Source organism: Pogona vitticeps, chromosome 1 (assembly GCF_051106095.1).
Source record: "Pogona vitticeps strain Pit_001003342236 chromosome 1, PviZW2.1, whole genome shotgun sequence".
In the NCBI taxonomy this organism is placed as follows: Eukaryota; Metazoa; Chordata; class Lepidosauria; order Squamata; family Agamidae; genus Pogona; species Pogona vitticeps.
In genome coordinates, this window is record NC_135783.1 from 2,079,703 (window position 1) to 2,094,615 (window position 14,913).

Consider the following 14,913-nt stretch of genomic DNA (forward strand, 5'->3'; position numbering starts at 1 on the left):
TCCCAGGCATTGATGCTCCCAGAGGCATCATCAGCCTTCGGAAACAGCCCTTGAATTGGCACTTCCCACACGGTGGGGAACTGGACGTTCCATCCATCATTAAAATCAATGCACCACGACGAGACGGGTCAAAGTGAGATTCTTCATCTCCATGAAGAGCTTCCGGACAACAGTTTAACACCTCACAGAATCATAGAATGGAGAGGTTGGAAGGGGCCCATGAGACCATCCAGGCCAGCCCCCTGCTCGATGGAGGAATCCAAATCAAAGGATATCTACCAGGTGGTGGTCTAGGTTTTTCTTGGATGCCTCCAGTGCTGGAGCGCTCACCACCTCCCCTGGAGGTCATTGGTTCTTTCTCTGTACTGCTCTAACGGTTAGGATGCTTTTCCCCGACATTCATCCGATATCTGGCTTCCTTTAACTTGAGCCCATTATTGTGTGTCCTGCACTCTGGGATGATCAAGAACATATCTTGCCCCTCTTCTGGATGACAACCTTTCAAATATTCCTCTCTCCCCTCAGCCATATTTTCTCAAGGCTAAACATGCCCAGTTCTTTCAGCCACTCTTCATAAAGGTTGGTTTCCAGCCCCCTGTTCATCTTTGTCGCCCTCCTCTGAACCTCTGAACTCGTTCCAATTTGTTAGCATCCTTCTTGAAGGGTGGCATCCAGAACTCGCAGGATTTGGAAACTCTGCTTCTGTTGCCTAAAACTGCATTCTTGCCCCGTTCAACCCAGACACCCACCGACAGCTGTGCGAGGCACCACTGTATTCTAAACATCGATACCAGCCCCTCGTACCTGGTATCTGTGCCAAAGCAGAATTATTTCAAATGGTCTAATTCCTTGAACTTTTCATAAAGACCAACCAACTAACTTTGATCTACAGGTTGGACCAGCCAACTGAAGTGGCGGGCGATGGATCAGTTAAAGGCGGCAGAAAGAGGTGGGGGCAGAGATCCATTTTGCTGAAGCAAAACGAAGCAACGAGGGGAATAAAGGTTCAGCACCTTGTTCTGCTTTGGCAAGACAGGATCCCCGTGCTGGGTCACGAACCGAACTACGAACCAGCCGGATTCATCGGCTTTTCTGGTTATTGGCCACCTCTATTGGAAAGCTGTGGGGGGGCGGCTGGGTAGGGGTGGGTAAATCCTGTCAGTAGTAATGACCTCCACTCTTTTGATCCTGTGCCCACGGTGGTTCACTTCCAGATGTACTGGATGACAACTCCCATCATCCACCACCACCAACACAAACATGAAAATGCAGGGACTGGGGAGGCAACCTATAGCCCTACACGTTCAGAGTGCAACCAGGGTGGGAGAGCCTGCTGTCCAGGTACAGTATTTGAACACATATCTTCTGAAACCCCACCCAGTGCCAATTGGACCAGAAATCGGGCTCGGATTTTCTAGCTGTACTTCCACACCCTCAGCATTTCCTCCATGATGCCCTGAGCCTCCTCTGGAGGAGAGAGGAGAAACTGAGCTTCTCCCCTGGAGAAAGGCCAGCAGGCACATATTATTAACAACTTTAACACTCACAACTTGTATTAATAAGACCCCGGGAAGCTGACTACCAAGTGTTCTTAGGGAGCTGTCAGTCTACCTGGTTCCAGATTTACCCTCCTCTCCCTTTTGGGTACACTTTCTAGACACCTGTTGTGCCTGACAGGCCAAAATGGTGCCCCATCGCTGGAGGTTTTCAAGAAAAGATTGGGCACCCATCTGGCCGGGATGGTCTGAGGTCTCCTGCCTTGGGCAGAGGTTGGACTAGAAGACCTCCAAGGTCCCTTCCAACCCTACGACCATTCTATGAAAACAAGTGGAGGGTAATCCACAAGAGTTCAAGCAGAAATAAACGTCTTAGCGTCAAACATGCAATAACACTTTTGATTTCCAGCTTTGGGAGGTGGCTGGATCTGATGGCCCTTGTCATTCCTCCTAGCTTGTCTTCTACGATTCTGTGGTTTGATCATTGCTGCCGAGCAGCCTGAGATGAAACAAACTCAAAGAAGTGGCCCCATAGCTTAAGCTCAAGGCCTGGGGCCCCTGCAGGATGCCAGGAGTGGCAGTGAAAGGGAGGAGTGGGGCGGGCCTGCCCTGTTAAGGTTGGTTCTGCTCTCTGCTTCTTCTCCTAGAATCGTAAGGATTCCCACAGGCCATCCCTGCAGGAACCCACAGCAAACACATTCCGGGCAGAAGACCCTCCAAGATCTGTTTTAAAAGCATCCACCGTAGTGTAATTCCCGGGTGAGCCTCTGCTTGTTCTCCTGCAACGGCCCATCTCTGTCTTCTTTCCCCTTCTGCAAGATTAGCAGCAAATGCAATGTTCCACGAAGGGCTAGTCGCGGCTAATGTTGCATGCTGTAATTTCACCTGCCATTTTAATCCTGACTGTTCCCCATTACGCTTTTCATTTCATTCTTTTACTGCACAGGGGAAATAATAATAATAATACATTGATTTTCCTCTCATTTCTTTTACAAACGGCTTTCCTTTCATAAATCTTCTTCCCTGTTTTTCTGCAGGAATTGAAACAAATCTCTGAATTACCTGCATTCATAAAGAGTGTTATTTCTGATTACGCCCTGCTCCCCACTGCAGTGAAAAGAACTACATTTTCACATGATGAGACTCGGTGGCCCACCAACTCCTCTCAGCTATCAGGAAGCGCTGCCTCCTCTTTAGCTGAAATCTCCTTTCTCGTAAAATTCAACCCATCAATTCTGGTCCTACTCTCTGGAGCTGGAGAAAACAAGCCTGCTATTGTGCATTCAGTCCAGATTACTAAATGATCACACCGGATTTGCCCTGGGTTTATTGAATACGGACACCCCTCTTTGACGTCACCGCCGTGTTGTTCCTTCAAATGTGATGTATTTCGGTCAATGCATGCCTTTCATCATCTGACACAGACAAAGAAAGACTATGGGCAAATCAGCACGGAAACAGACGACGCTCACAACCTAAAGACCGAGACTGGCACTTGCCACATACAAAGCGTGCCCTGCATCGCAGAGGGAGGCAAATCCTTGCTCCTCTCATTCTTGCAGGCCAAACAATAAAGCTGGAGGGGGTGGGAATTCTCCTTGCCGGCTTTTCACCAGTTGTGCAAGTATGCCAAATGCAAGTGGCACCATGTTGCATGGATGATGATAAAAAAAGGTAAAGGTTCCCCTTGACATTTTTAGTCCAGTCGTGTCCGACTCTAGGGGGCATTGCTCATCCCATTTTTCAAGGCGTAAAGCCAGCGCTTGTCCGAAGACAGTTTCCGTGGTCACGTGGCCAGCATGACTAAGGAACACCGTTTTACCTTCCCACTGAGGTTGTACCTAAATATCTACTCGCATTTGCATGCTTTCGAACTGCTAGGTTGGCGAGGAGCTGGGACAAAGCGACGGGAGCTCCCTCTGTCGCGTGGATTCGATCTTATGACTACTGGTCTTCTGACCCTGCAGCACACAAAGGCTTCTGCGGTTTAGCCTGCAGCGCCATCACGTCCCCTGATGGACGATGATGGAAGCCTCTTTTTCAGCTGTCAGCCCCATTCCCTCTGTGTGCCTGGCTGCCCGGCTTCACATGAAGCGGTAAAACTCTTGTTTGCATAAGTTGCATGAACAGGACCAAAATACACCACTTGGTGTCTTGTTCTCACACTGGAGCGAAGACATTCACGGTGCTGGAGATCCATCGATAGGCGAAGCAAAGAGATACAGGTGAGACTGTCTCTCATCCCTAACCCCCAGTTTGGACCTACTAATCCTCCAGAGGGTTCTGGGGACTGTAGACAAAAACATGTGTTTTTCCCCTAAGTTACGGCTCTGGACTTGAGCTACAGTTCCATTCTGCTGTTCCTCTTGAGTCAGAAAGGAACATCGCAATTGACCCCTGTGCCCGGAAGGCTGGCGAACAGCACAGCCCTGGCTGCAAACGGGCACCATCGAGGACGTGGCTCACTCCTGAGGCAAGGGGCTTGCCCCGCGTGCTGCTTCCGGACATCATCAGGGGAATGATTCATGGCTATTATCATCACACACCCGAAGAGAAGCGTGATATGAGAAGACACCTCAAGCAGGCAACTCAGTGGACGGAAGGACAGAACCTTTCCCAGAATTCAACAATCATGTGCTGCCCTCTGGAGGAAGCGGTGGGTTAAAATCTCGGAAAGGAGATTTCCCTGGGGCTCGGCTGGGACCTTTATATCCAGCTGATCCACTCCCCGAGGCCAACACGACCGATGGTCGTTCTGGGAGTCGAACTTCCACGGCAGATGAACAAACAAATCCTGGTTTGTCTCCCCCACTTCTCGTTTATTTCCTGCCTGCCTCATTGGGTCAGCAAGGCTTTCAAGATGGGACAGCTGGGGAAACCACAGCTACAGGTTCTGATGTCAGGGCAGACGGGGGTTACAAGGAGCAAGCGTTTGTAAGCAAACATGAACTGTTGACAAGGTAGATTGTTTAACACTCCCCATCCATGTATGCATGACACTGGAACTACCTGAATCCAAGGGATATGACTTCAGACGCGCTTATGTTAAACTACATTTCCCATTTTAACGACTACTGCCTCATTCTGGATGGATACTTACTTTAGAGGATCTTCACAACCCTGTCTTTAATCTAACCCTCTTAACTAATTTGGTGTCGCTGGCAAACCTGGTCAGCTCACTGCCCATCTCTAACTCTACAAAATTTAGGAACACAGGAAAAAAATATGAGCTCTAACACGGATTCTTGTGGGAGGGGGGCAATTGCACTTCACGAGAGAAGAACTACACGAGAGAAGAACTGAATCGTCAGAGTGCTGTCCTCTGAAGATGCCCATGGCCACAGAGACTGGCGAAACGTTGGGAAGAACAACCTTCAGAACACGGTCAAAGAGCCCGAAAAACCCACAACAGCGAGAAGAACTGCTTAGCTGCTCCTACTTCTTTGCTCTAAATAATTACCACCCCCTAAAACACACCACCCTCCTCCATCACTCCCATCTGTCGGTTATAGAATTGCAGACCTGGAAGGGACCCCAAGGACCATCAAGACCACCCCTGACCAGAGAAGGAAACGGCGGATGCTCTCAAAGAACTTGCTCGTGGTTTGTAAAGTCGCCTTGGGTCCTTTTAAGGAGACCAAGCAAACGACAGAAAAGTTTGTGAGGCAGGACTTATATGAGCAGAAGTCAGAAAGATTCTTCTTCAGCAACCGGTGCTCTTCCGCCCACACTTACCTCTAAGAACATCTCCCAAAGAGCTCCCTGGCTGTCTTTCTAAGTGGTACCGCATTGAGTACTTTGTGTTCTTCTAATATGGAGACTGATTTTGGGGACAAATTGTGTGCTTTTGTTAAATCAGCAGGTCCTGCAGTGACCCTGTCCTTACCCAATTACATGTTAATTTCAGTTTGTCAATAACTGCTAGAATTTCATTTCCTCTTACATCTCTTTGACTCCCTGCTTTGATCTCTCTGCCCCAAGAATGCCAGATCAGACACAGGGACCTGTTCTGGATCTTACACAGAGGGGACCAAGAAATTAATGCAGCTTCTCAACAATTCTCCAGCTTTCCTTTGACATTACAGTGGTGCCTCGCTTGACGATGATAATCCGTTCCATTCAAATCGCTGTTAAGCAAAAATGTCATCAAGCGAAAGTAAAAAACCCATTGAAATGCACCGGTTCAATGTGTTTCAATGGGCGAAATACCTGCTCGTTTTGCGAAGATCCTCCATAAGGCAGCCATTTTCTGATGCCTGTATAGTGAGCAATCAGTCCTGAAAACAGTGGGGAGCCATTTTGCGACCCGCCGATCAGCTGTTTTAAAATCATCGTAATGCGAGGAATCGGTTCCCGAAGCAGGGAACCGATCATGAAGCAGATTTTCCCCATTTAAACATCGTATTGCGAACACAAAAAAAGTCATCGTTAAGCGGATTCGTCATGGAGTGGGATAATCGTCAAGTGGGGCACCACTGTACTTGGCCCACTAGCAGCATCTCAGTCACCCAGCTTCAGATGCTTTTCTGTTTTATTATTGCTCTAAGCATAGATAGAATAGCAAGACTCACTGGAAGGGTTGCCCGTCCGCAGAACCAGTCCAGCCACAGGAACTCTGCTCCCTTTTTACCTCTGTTCACCTGTATTTCCACAAATTCTTATTTCTAAGAACATCAAACTAGCAGTCTGATTTTTATGCATTAAATGTAGTAGTAGAGATGGAACAATTTGTATATGAATATTGCAGACCCACTCCAGCCAGGTGGCGGGATAATGGGTTTCCCTGCTTAGCAGCTGAGTGGCCAGAAGCCAGGAAAGTGGAGAAGCGCCAGCCAGGCTACGTCTGAGGTTACTGTGACAAGCAGGATGCTGGCCGCGTGCGCTATGCTGCAACCTGTAAGTGGATGGGTGGGTTCGGGGACCTGCCACCCGGGTCCGGGATATTTGTAGTCATAAATGAATACAAATATCCCATATCTAAATAGCAGCAATATTACCTGGAGCACAGAAAAATTTCATGAAAATGAGGAGCTAGGTCATTACCGAGCTAGTCTTCCAGGTCATGCAATAACCTGAGTTACGGAAACCAAATTAATCCAAATTAAAACGACACAATCTCCCACTCACGGTACTCACCGAACAGCTTCTGCCACATTGTTGGACGTGTGGCCCGACAAAGCATCGTGTAAGTTTCGGATAAAGTAATCTCTGTATTCTTCGGAAAGTGCCATGAATGTCCCACCCATCACAATGAATTCGACCTTGTCCACGCTGTGACCCAGCTGTTTCAACTGGAAAAAAAATAAATATAAGAAGATTGGCAAATGAGGAGGTTACGTCTGCAACTTCCAGAACACGGGGCTGGGGGGGGAATGCCGTGCCCAGGGTCTTGCTGGAAACATGGAGCACAAACAAAAACGGGACCAGCTCTCTGCTGTGCGTGCTCAGAGAGGCCATGGTTGCAAGAAGGGAATGGTGATTGGTCCCTGAATCCATACGTGAGACAGATAGAAAGCAAAATGCGAAAAACTACTTGCATGGTTCTCTTTCCACATCTGACATTTCAGACTGGGATTTTGGACGAGAGGGCAAAAGGTGGTTTGTGAGAAGGAAAAAAAAAGGAGATGAAGGGGGGGGAGGAAGAGGAGGAGAAAAGGGAGAAAACCCTTGAGGCTGACAGGGAGATCCAGCATGAATCTTGAAGTCAGGCGAGTCCCTTTGCACCCTTCACAAAGTGCAACCTCTCAGGGCCTCCACTTTAAAACAGGCTTGTTTTAAATCCATGCAGTTTTGGAGAAGAGGACAAGAGAAGAAGAAGGAGGAGGAGGAGGAAAAGAAGAAAGAGAAAGAATATGGCAAGAGGTCCCGTACATGGTGGTGGGGAACACAGTTATTGTCCTTGAGTTTATATGCTATATGTATATGAATAAATAAAACAGGCTTGTTAACATTTTTAATTTTCATTTGCGGTTCGATTTGAAGACTGGTGGTTTGTTTGTTCGTTTGTACATACATTCATCCACCCATCCATCTCTCTTTCCCCATCCGTCCGTCCGTCCGTCCGTCCGTCCGTCCGTCCACCCATCCACCCATCCATCCATCGACTAACCCATCCATCCATCCATCCATCCATCCATCCATCCATCCATCCATCCATCCATCCATCCATCCATCCATCCATCCATCCATCCATCCATCGACTAACCCATCCATCCATCCATCCATCCATCCATCCATCCATCCATCCATCCATCCATCCATCCATCCATCCATCCATCGACTAACCCATCCATCCATCCATCCATCCATCCATCCATCCATCCATCCATCCATCCATCCATCCATCCATCCATCCATCCATCCATCGACTAACCCATCCATCCATCGACTAACCCATCCATCCATCCATCCATCCATCCATCCATCCATCCATCCATCCATCCATCCATCCATCGACTAACCCATCCATCCATCCATCCATCCATCCATCCATCCATCCATCCATCCATCCATCCATCCACCCACCCACCCACCCACCCACCCATCCATCCAATCTGGATACAAAAGCCACTCTGGGTGGTTCTTGAGTCTTCTGCTTGTTCTTCTGAACAACCTTTCTGAGAGGAGCCTCCACATTACAGGAAAATGAGCGCCCCACGCCCCTCAGACTGGCACATGCATGTGTCTTCATGAACAACTCTTCTTCAGCTCCCCTGCCCTGAAGATTAAAATATTAAATAAAAAGTGGGGAAAAAACCCCACAAACCAAAACCATCCTTCCATCACAGTTCAATCCTCACCTGTTCCACCCGGTGTCTGGTCTGAAGAAAAGGATCGTATCTGGCGCGAATGGCCCTCATTGAAGTTGGCTGCAGGATGGAAGAAGAAATAAATGTAAATAAATAAATAAGAAGGCATTTGGAGTAAAAGCTCTCCCTCTATTTACAAGAGGCTGGAAAAAAAATTCCTGTTTTTTAACTACAACTCCCAGAATCCTGCCTACTAGAAACAAACAAGGCAGATGAAGGCTCTCAACAGTGTACGACCATCATGCTGTAAACTACCAAGGCTGGAAAATAACAACGGAAGAAGACTAGAAACATACAATCCAAACAGATTATAAATAAGAAAAAAAATTAAAAACAAGAAGTATTAGGTGGTGAATTAATTTCTGCATAAAAGCTGGCCACATTCCCCCCCCCCCGTGAACCACTTTTACAGACAGCATCCAAATAAGATTTGAGCGCCACTGTAACTAAGCCTCCAGTTATTTAGAGAACCTGCTTATAAAATGTTCATCATTGTGCAGGCGTTTAGAAGAGGCGTTGTGCTTTGGAGCCAGTGGATAAATGGTCTTCCCCAATGAGGAGTCGAGAGACGTTTTAAGCAGTACCTCGTATCCGGTGTAAGACTGGGTTGAATACTCAAAGTCGGAATCAGGACCTCCTGGACAGTATCTGTGTTGCCAAGAGAGAGAGAGAGATAGAAAAGTCACAAAAAGCACGAAAGACGCCCAAAGAACCTCCTTCAGCTTGAGGGCCACGTTCAGTTTCGGAGCAGGTCCTGGCAGAGGCACTCCGCCAACAAGAAGGACCAAAGGCAAAAATCACCCTGTGTAGGTTTCAACAGAAAGCACTTCCTGCTGGAGGAAAGAGGAACCTTCTCATCTTTCAGAATGGAAGGGGGGAAAATCGTACCAAGGCTGGACGACCGTCTGAGGAGGGTACCATGGGGGAAGAGAGGGGTGTGCGGCTCTCTGGAGAATCCCGGGGGCAGGACAAGGGTCTCAGGAGGGGGGGGAGACCTTGACCCTAGTTAAAGGGATGTCTCTATTCTGAAGTCGGAGGGCGAAGTCCGTGGGAAGGGGATATTAAAAGACACCCTTCTGGCATGCCCCTGTGCTCATCATACTTACACACAAATGTTTCCGGTGAAGTTTATGTGGGGACACCTGTGGGGTTTGCACATGACAGCCACAACCGCAATCTGGAAAAGGAAGCATTGCAGAGATGGGATCCCATGTCCCGGGCACCAAAAAACCACACAGAACCACAGTTTTTAGAGCAGCATAGGGCCCGTTCCGGCACCCCAAATGTTTTCTCCAGATGCTGAATCACGCCTGGACCCCCCAAGGTCTTCCCATTGCCTCTGGAATGAATGTCATCTGAGATTTTCCTAGGCCTATTTTAGAGGGACAGACAAAGGAAGGGACTTTCACCCTGTTCAGAAGGCCGACCGCTACGCGGTGTCCACCTGGCCTGAGTTTCTTAAAAGGAAAAAATGAATGAACGAAAAAAGAAAGAAAAACTACAGTGATTAATCTCTTTCAGCCTGGAAACTAGCTTATATTTACAACCTCCTCTCCAATCCCAGAAAGGGACGTGGTGGCGCTGTGGGCTAAACCGCAGAAGCCTATGCTGCAGGGTCAGAAGACCAAGCAGTCATAAGATCGAATCCACGCGACGGAGTGAGCGCCCGTCGCTTGTCCCAGCTCCCGCCAACCTAGCGATTTGAAAGCATGCAAATGCGAGTAAATTAATAGGGACCACCTCGGTGGGAAGGTAACAGCGTTCCGTGTCTAAGTCGCACTGGCCATGTGACGGAAGATTGTCTTCGGACAAAAATGCTGGCTCTATGGCTTGGAAACGGGGATGAGCACCGCGCCCTAGAGTCGAACACGACTGGACAAAAATTGTCAAGGGTAACCTTTACCTTTACCTCCAATCCCAGAGGAGCTAGGCAGGACAAGCTCTCCTTCACGGACAGCTATTTATCCGAGACAAACTCTCTCCATTTATTATTTATTTACTGCAAGTATTTTTCCTTCCCCCTTTCGCCTTAAAAGGTCAACCGTCATGGAGGCTGCGACCGCAACAGTATGGAACCTTCCTACAGTCAGAGAACGACGCTCGGCTTTGGGCACAAACTTCCACACAGGTCCCTGCTCTGACCCGCAACTCAGCAAGGCTGCGGAGGGACTCCACACAGCTGGAGAGGCAAGACTTTACATCCAGGAAATACCCGGGAGCAGCACGGAGTTGGGCGGCAGACTTCCCGGTTTTACAATCCTGTTTCGGGAGGTGGAGGACCCTTGAACTCTGCAAGCATGCCAGTGCTATAGCACTGGAGGAAAGTGCCAAGGAATGAAAAAGCCAGTGGGGAAAGTTCAGTGAAAAAGGGAGCTTTCCAATTGTCACAAGCGTAAAGCAAGCCGCAACAGAAACGATGGTGCTGGTTGGGAAAGCATGTCAGTTGTCTTAGATATAACACAGCGCCTGGAAAACCCAAAGTCCTCCGGGAAGCAGAAGAGAAGCAATTGTTGCTTCCATTATAAAGGCAATGTCACCTGCACAATTAAGAAGAGCACTTCTGCAGAAGAACAGAAGGCCTCTTTCACTGGAAGTTTTTTATCAGAGGTCAGCCTATCGGGGGGGGGGGGGGGGTCTTTATTCATGGATGTCCTGCACTGTCTGGGAGCTGGATTCAGCTCTCTTCCAGCCCTTTAGTTCTATGGCTCTATGACGCTCATTGACACCAGCTCAGAACATGGATGGATTTAGCCCAGGACTGTCTCGTCCTTTTCCACAAGAAGCAGGAACCTGGGACTTGGAGGGAGGGAGGGAGGGAGGACCTACCCCACTTGCAGTACGGATGGGCTTTGCCTTCAGTTTGGGGACCAGGACTCGGCGATACTGGGGAGGCACTGCAGCAATGATGTCCACCAGGCGGGGCTGGGCAGAAAGCCCATATTTAGCAGCTGTTTTTGTCTTGAGCCTGAAAGAGAAACCAGGGCCATTCAGCTGAAGCCTGTACAGGCAGGGATGGGGAGCTGTGGCCTTCTCAACATTGCCGGACTCCAATTCCCATGGTCCCTTACCACCGGCCAAAAAAGCTTCAGCAGATGGGATCTCCAGTTCAACAGCATCCAGGGAACCCTAACCCCCAACCCAATTCAGTTATACGTTGTTGTTGTTTAGTCGTTCAGTCGTGTCCGACTCTTCTCCATGACCCCATGGACCAGAGCACGCCAGGCCCTCCTGTCTTCCACGGCCTCCCAGAGTTGGGTCAAAGTCAGGTTGGTCGCTTCGATGACCCGGTCCATCCATCGCATCCTCTGTAATCCCCTTCTCCTCTTGCCTTCACACTTTCCCAAGCAATACATATCCTTCCCGAATTGTGACTGGACTGGGCTAAGTTAAATGTAAGAACTCACAGACATTGGCAAGTTCCTACATTTAGATGCAAATTCATACAAACTGCAATATCTGCAGCTTCAAATGCCGCGCATCTGAGAGACATCCCAGACCAAGTATAACTGGGTTGGAAGGGGAGGAGTTGTCTCATCACTGGATGCCATCCGTTCAATGCTAATATTTCAACTGCAACTTGTTCACACTGACCAGTGTATATTATTTCAGAAAGACACTCACACTTTAATCTGTGCAGCTTTGCATACCGTATTTTTCCATGTATAAGACGTCCCATGTATAAGACTAACCCAAATTTTCTTTCTTTGCTAGACAGTGGAGGGGGAAAGCAATTCCTGCTTTCCCCCTAAATTTTCATTGCAAAAATCAGCTTTCCACCTCCACATTTTGCAAAGAAAATGGAGGGGGGAAAGCAATTTCTGCTTCCCCCTACATTTTCATTGCAAACGGTTTGCAATGAAAATGTAGGGGGGAAGCAGGAATCACTTTCTCTCTCCATTTTCTTTGCAAAACGTGGAGGGGGAAAGCAGGGATCAGAGCGCTTTGATCCCCCCCCCCAGTTCTGAGTATAAAAGGACACTCAATTTTTCCTGTAATTATTTTAGGAAAAAGTGTTGTTTTGTACACGGAAAAATATGGTACTTCCCTGGAACTGCTTTTGCACTAAATCTCAGCCTTTGCTTCCTTCAAATACACCACTAGGCCTCGAGGCTGCATAAATGGATGATGTTATTGGAGGACATGGGAGTTATGGGGGGAAAGTTCACATGCTCAGGCTTTATGTGGCAGGTTAGGCCACAGAGTTTGCTGAAAGATGGCATTCAGAGAAGGCAGGTCGCTATGTCTCATAACGTGACAAGCAGAATGTAACCAGGCTGAGCCCTGAAACCTCTCTTTCTAAGGCGAAGGAGCAACTGCTGTGTTTGAGGGCAGGGAGAAGTCCCAGTCTGAATGTGATCACTCCCATATATGAGATATCAAACCAGCAAGGCTTTAAAAAGACAGAAATGTCTTTTTGTTCCACTGTCCCATGTGTTGGGAACTAGGAATGTGTCTACGCTGGTTTGTCGCCACTCCCACAAACCCATTGGCCGAGTCAACAGAAGATGCCTGAAAGACACCTCTGGAGTCTCCATCTTTGTAGTCTATTCTCCACCAATTAATTTAATTAAACTGTAAATTAAACTAGCTGGATAGCTCAGTGGTTTAGGAATCTGGCTGCAGAGCAGAGGTCGGGAGTTTAAAATCCTTGCTGGGCTTCCTGGGAGAAGAGCCAGCCTGGGTGGCCTTGGGCAAGCTGCATAATAGTCCCAGGACATGGGAAACCACTTCTGCCAACTCTCCACCTAGGAAACCCTGAAAAGGATGGCCCTAAGGGTTGTCAGAATTGATTTAACCACATTGTTTTCTTTAACTGTAGATTAATGATATGGTGTTTAATCAATTAATTGTGCTTGATGGGCTGAAATGCAAGCCTCTCACCCAATCCACGTTTCTTGAATATAACTGCACCTTTAAGTCCAGAGATGAAATCTGCTGGCTTGACCAGATTTCTCTGTCCTGGAGGGACACAGATTTATATTTCTGGACTGCAACCCCCAGACAATTCAGGGAGTTGTAATTTAAAAAACCCACAATTCTGCACACTTGTAGCGTATGAACTCTTTGCCTGTGTGACTGGTTGTGTTTCTTCTTAAATAAAAGCAGATTCCTCAACTGCATGGGCAGCCAAGGTCCACAGGCCAGAAAGACATACAGGTATATCACAAACCCAACAGTAGGGCTTATGATTAATATTGCTCTAGAAACCGACATTTACGTTGACAGAGTTAATGATCCATTCTCCCAAAACATCCACTGAAATCGGCGGAGGTAAATGGGCTCATATTTCATGCTTGCAGGTGCGGCTGTTATATTCAAGACGTGACACAACTTCCTAGAAATCCACGCCTCCTGTGATTGATACTAGAGGTCTTTTAAAGCAGACATCAGAGACGGAGGACACAGAGTGTAAACAGGACTGATGGAAGGGGGAGAAGTGTTGAAGATGACAGCTGACATCACTTACTTGTTTAAGTTTACATCTTTGCCCTGGTCATGTGCCTCGATCAGTTGTCTGATGACATCCGCTATGGTCATCATCATCAGCTCTGCTTTGCTCAGCTCTCCTGCAACACAAATAAAAGATGGACGGCAGTGGGTCTACAAAGTAATTACTCTCATTTATTTTATTTATTTATTTAATTGGATTTCTGCCCCACCCATCTAAGACCAAAGGTCTACTCTGGGTGGCATTACAAATTTAAAAACAGTTAAACCAATAAACATACACTATAAATCCAAGATGGTAAGATGTGAAATTTAAGATACAGCAGGAGGGAAAGCCTGCCCCAATAGCCAGGTTTTAAGTTTATTCCTGAAGACACCCAGAGAGGGAGCCAGGCGGATCTCCAGGTGGGCAAGTTGTTCCAGAGGCGAGGGGCCACTGCCGAGAAGGCCCGGTTCCTCGTTCTTTCCCTCCAGGCATTAGACCCCTCAGCCACCCAGCCTGGCTGGAATGAGTGACTCTGGCAGAACTAGGTGGGAGAAGGCGCTCTACCAGCTATCGAGGTCCTAAACCGTTTGGGGCTTTATATGTCATTGTAAGAACCTTCTGTCCACCACATTTTGTACCATCTGAAGTTTCTGCGTCAATCTCAAAGGCAGCCCCACGTAGAGCGCATTGCAGTAGTCTAATCTTGAGACTATGAGCACATGGACCAAAGTGGTGATCGCCCCCACATCAAGATAGGGACGCATCCTGCAAATAAACCATGCATTCTGAGCTCACAAGCTGCCGTGTAAAGGCACGATCATCTTCCTTTTTGCCAGAAAACCATCCGAACACGGCTTCTTTCTTACCCAGCCCTCCTGTATATGGCTTCCTCCTTGTTTGGGACATATGTCAAAAGGGAAAAATCCCCCCCCCCCGCAGCCCACTTGGTTCAACCTCGCAAAAAGTGATCACCCCCTGGGGCCAAATAAACACCACAGTCTGACACCACAAAGAGGGAAGGACTCTGTCCAAGGGGGAAAACAAACTACCCTGCAAGGCAGCTGCCCCACCACCTCAATCTTCTCCTCCCAACGCAGGTGAGAGGGGACTGAGCTTTGACGGGACTTCCTTGAGACCTTGTAGGGAAATGGGACCTCCTGACAGCCAGCCTTTG

General features: G+C 48.0%; 1 protein-coding gene across 2 annotated transcripts in view; it reads right to left on the reverse strand.

The window, feature by feature from the left end:
- Nucleotides 1–14,913, reverse strand: part of ELP3 (elongator acetyltransferase complex subunit 3) — an 83,818-nt gene that overhangs the window by 67,384 nt on the left and 1,521 nt on the right. Inside the window, exons 2-7 of one of the 2 annotated variants that reach the window (XM_072986025.2) lie at nt 13,773–13,872; nt 11,132–11,270; nt 9,412–9,482; nt 8,890–8,953; nt 8,297–8,365; nt 6,633–6,787 (exon numbers count right to left, since the gene is read on the reverse strand). In XM_072986025.2, the coding sequence (XP_072842126.2) occupies nt 6,633–6,787; nt 8,297–8,365; nt 8,890–8,953; nt 9,412–9,482; nt 11,132–11,270; nt 13,773–13,872 (598 nt within the window). The remainder of the gene's footprint in view (nt 1–6,632; nt 6,788–8,296; nt 8,366–8,889; nt 8,954–9,411; nt 9,483–11,131; nt 11,271–13,772; nt 13,873–14,913) is intronic. The other variant, XM_078381367.1, reaches the window with a different exon arrangement.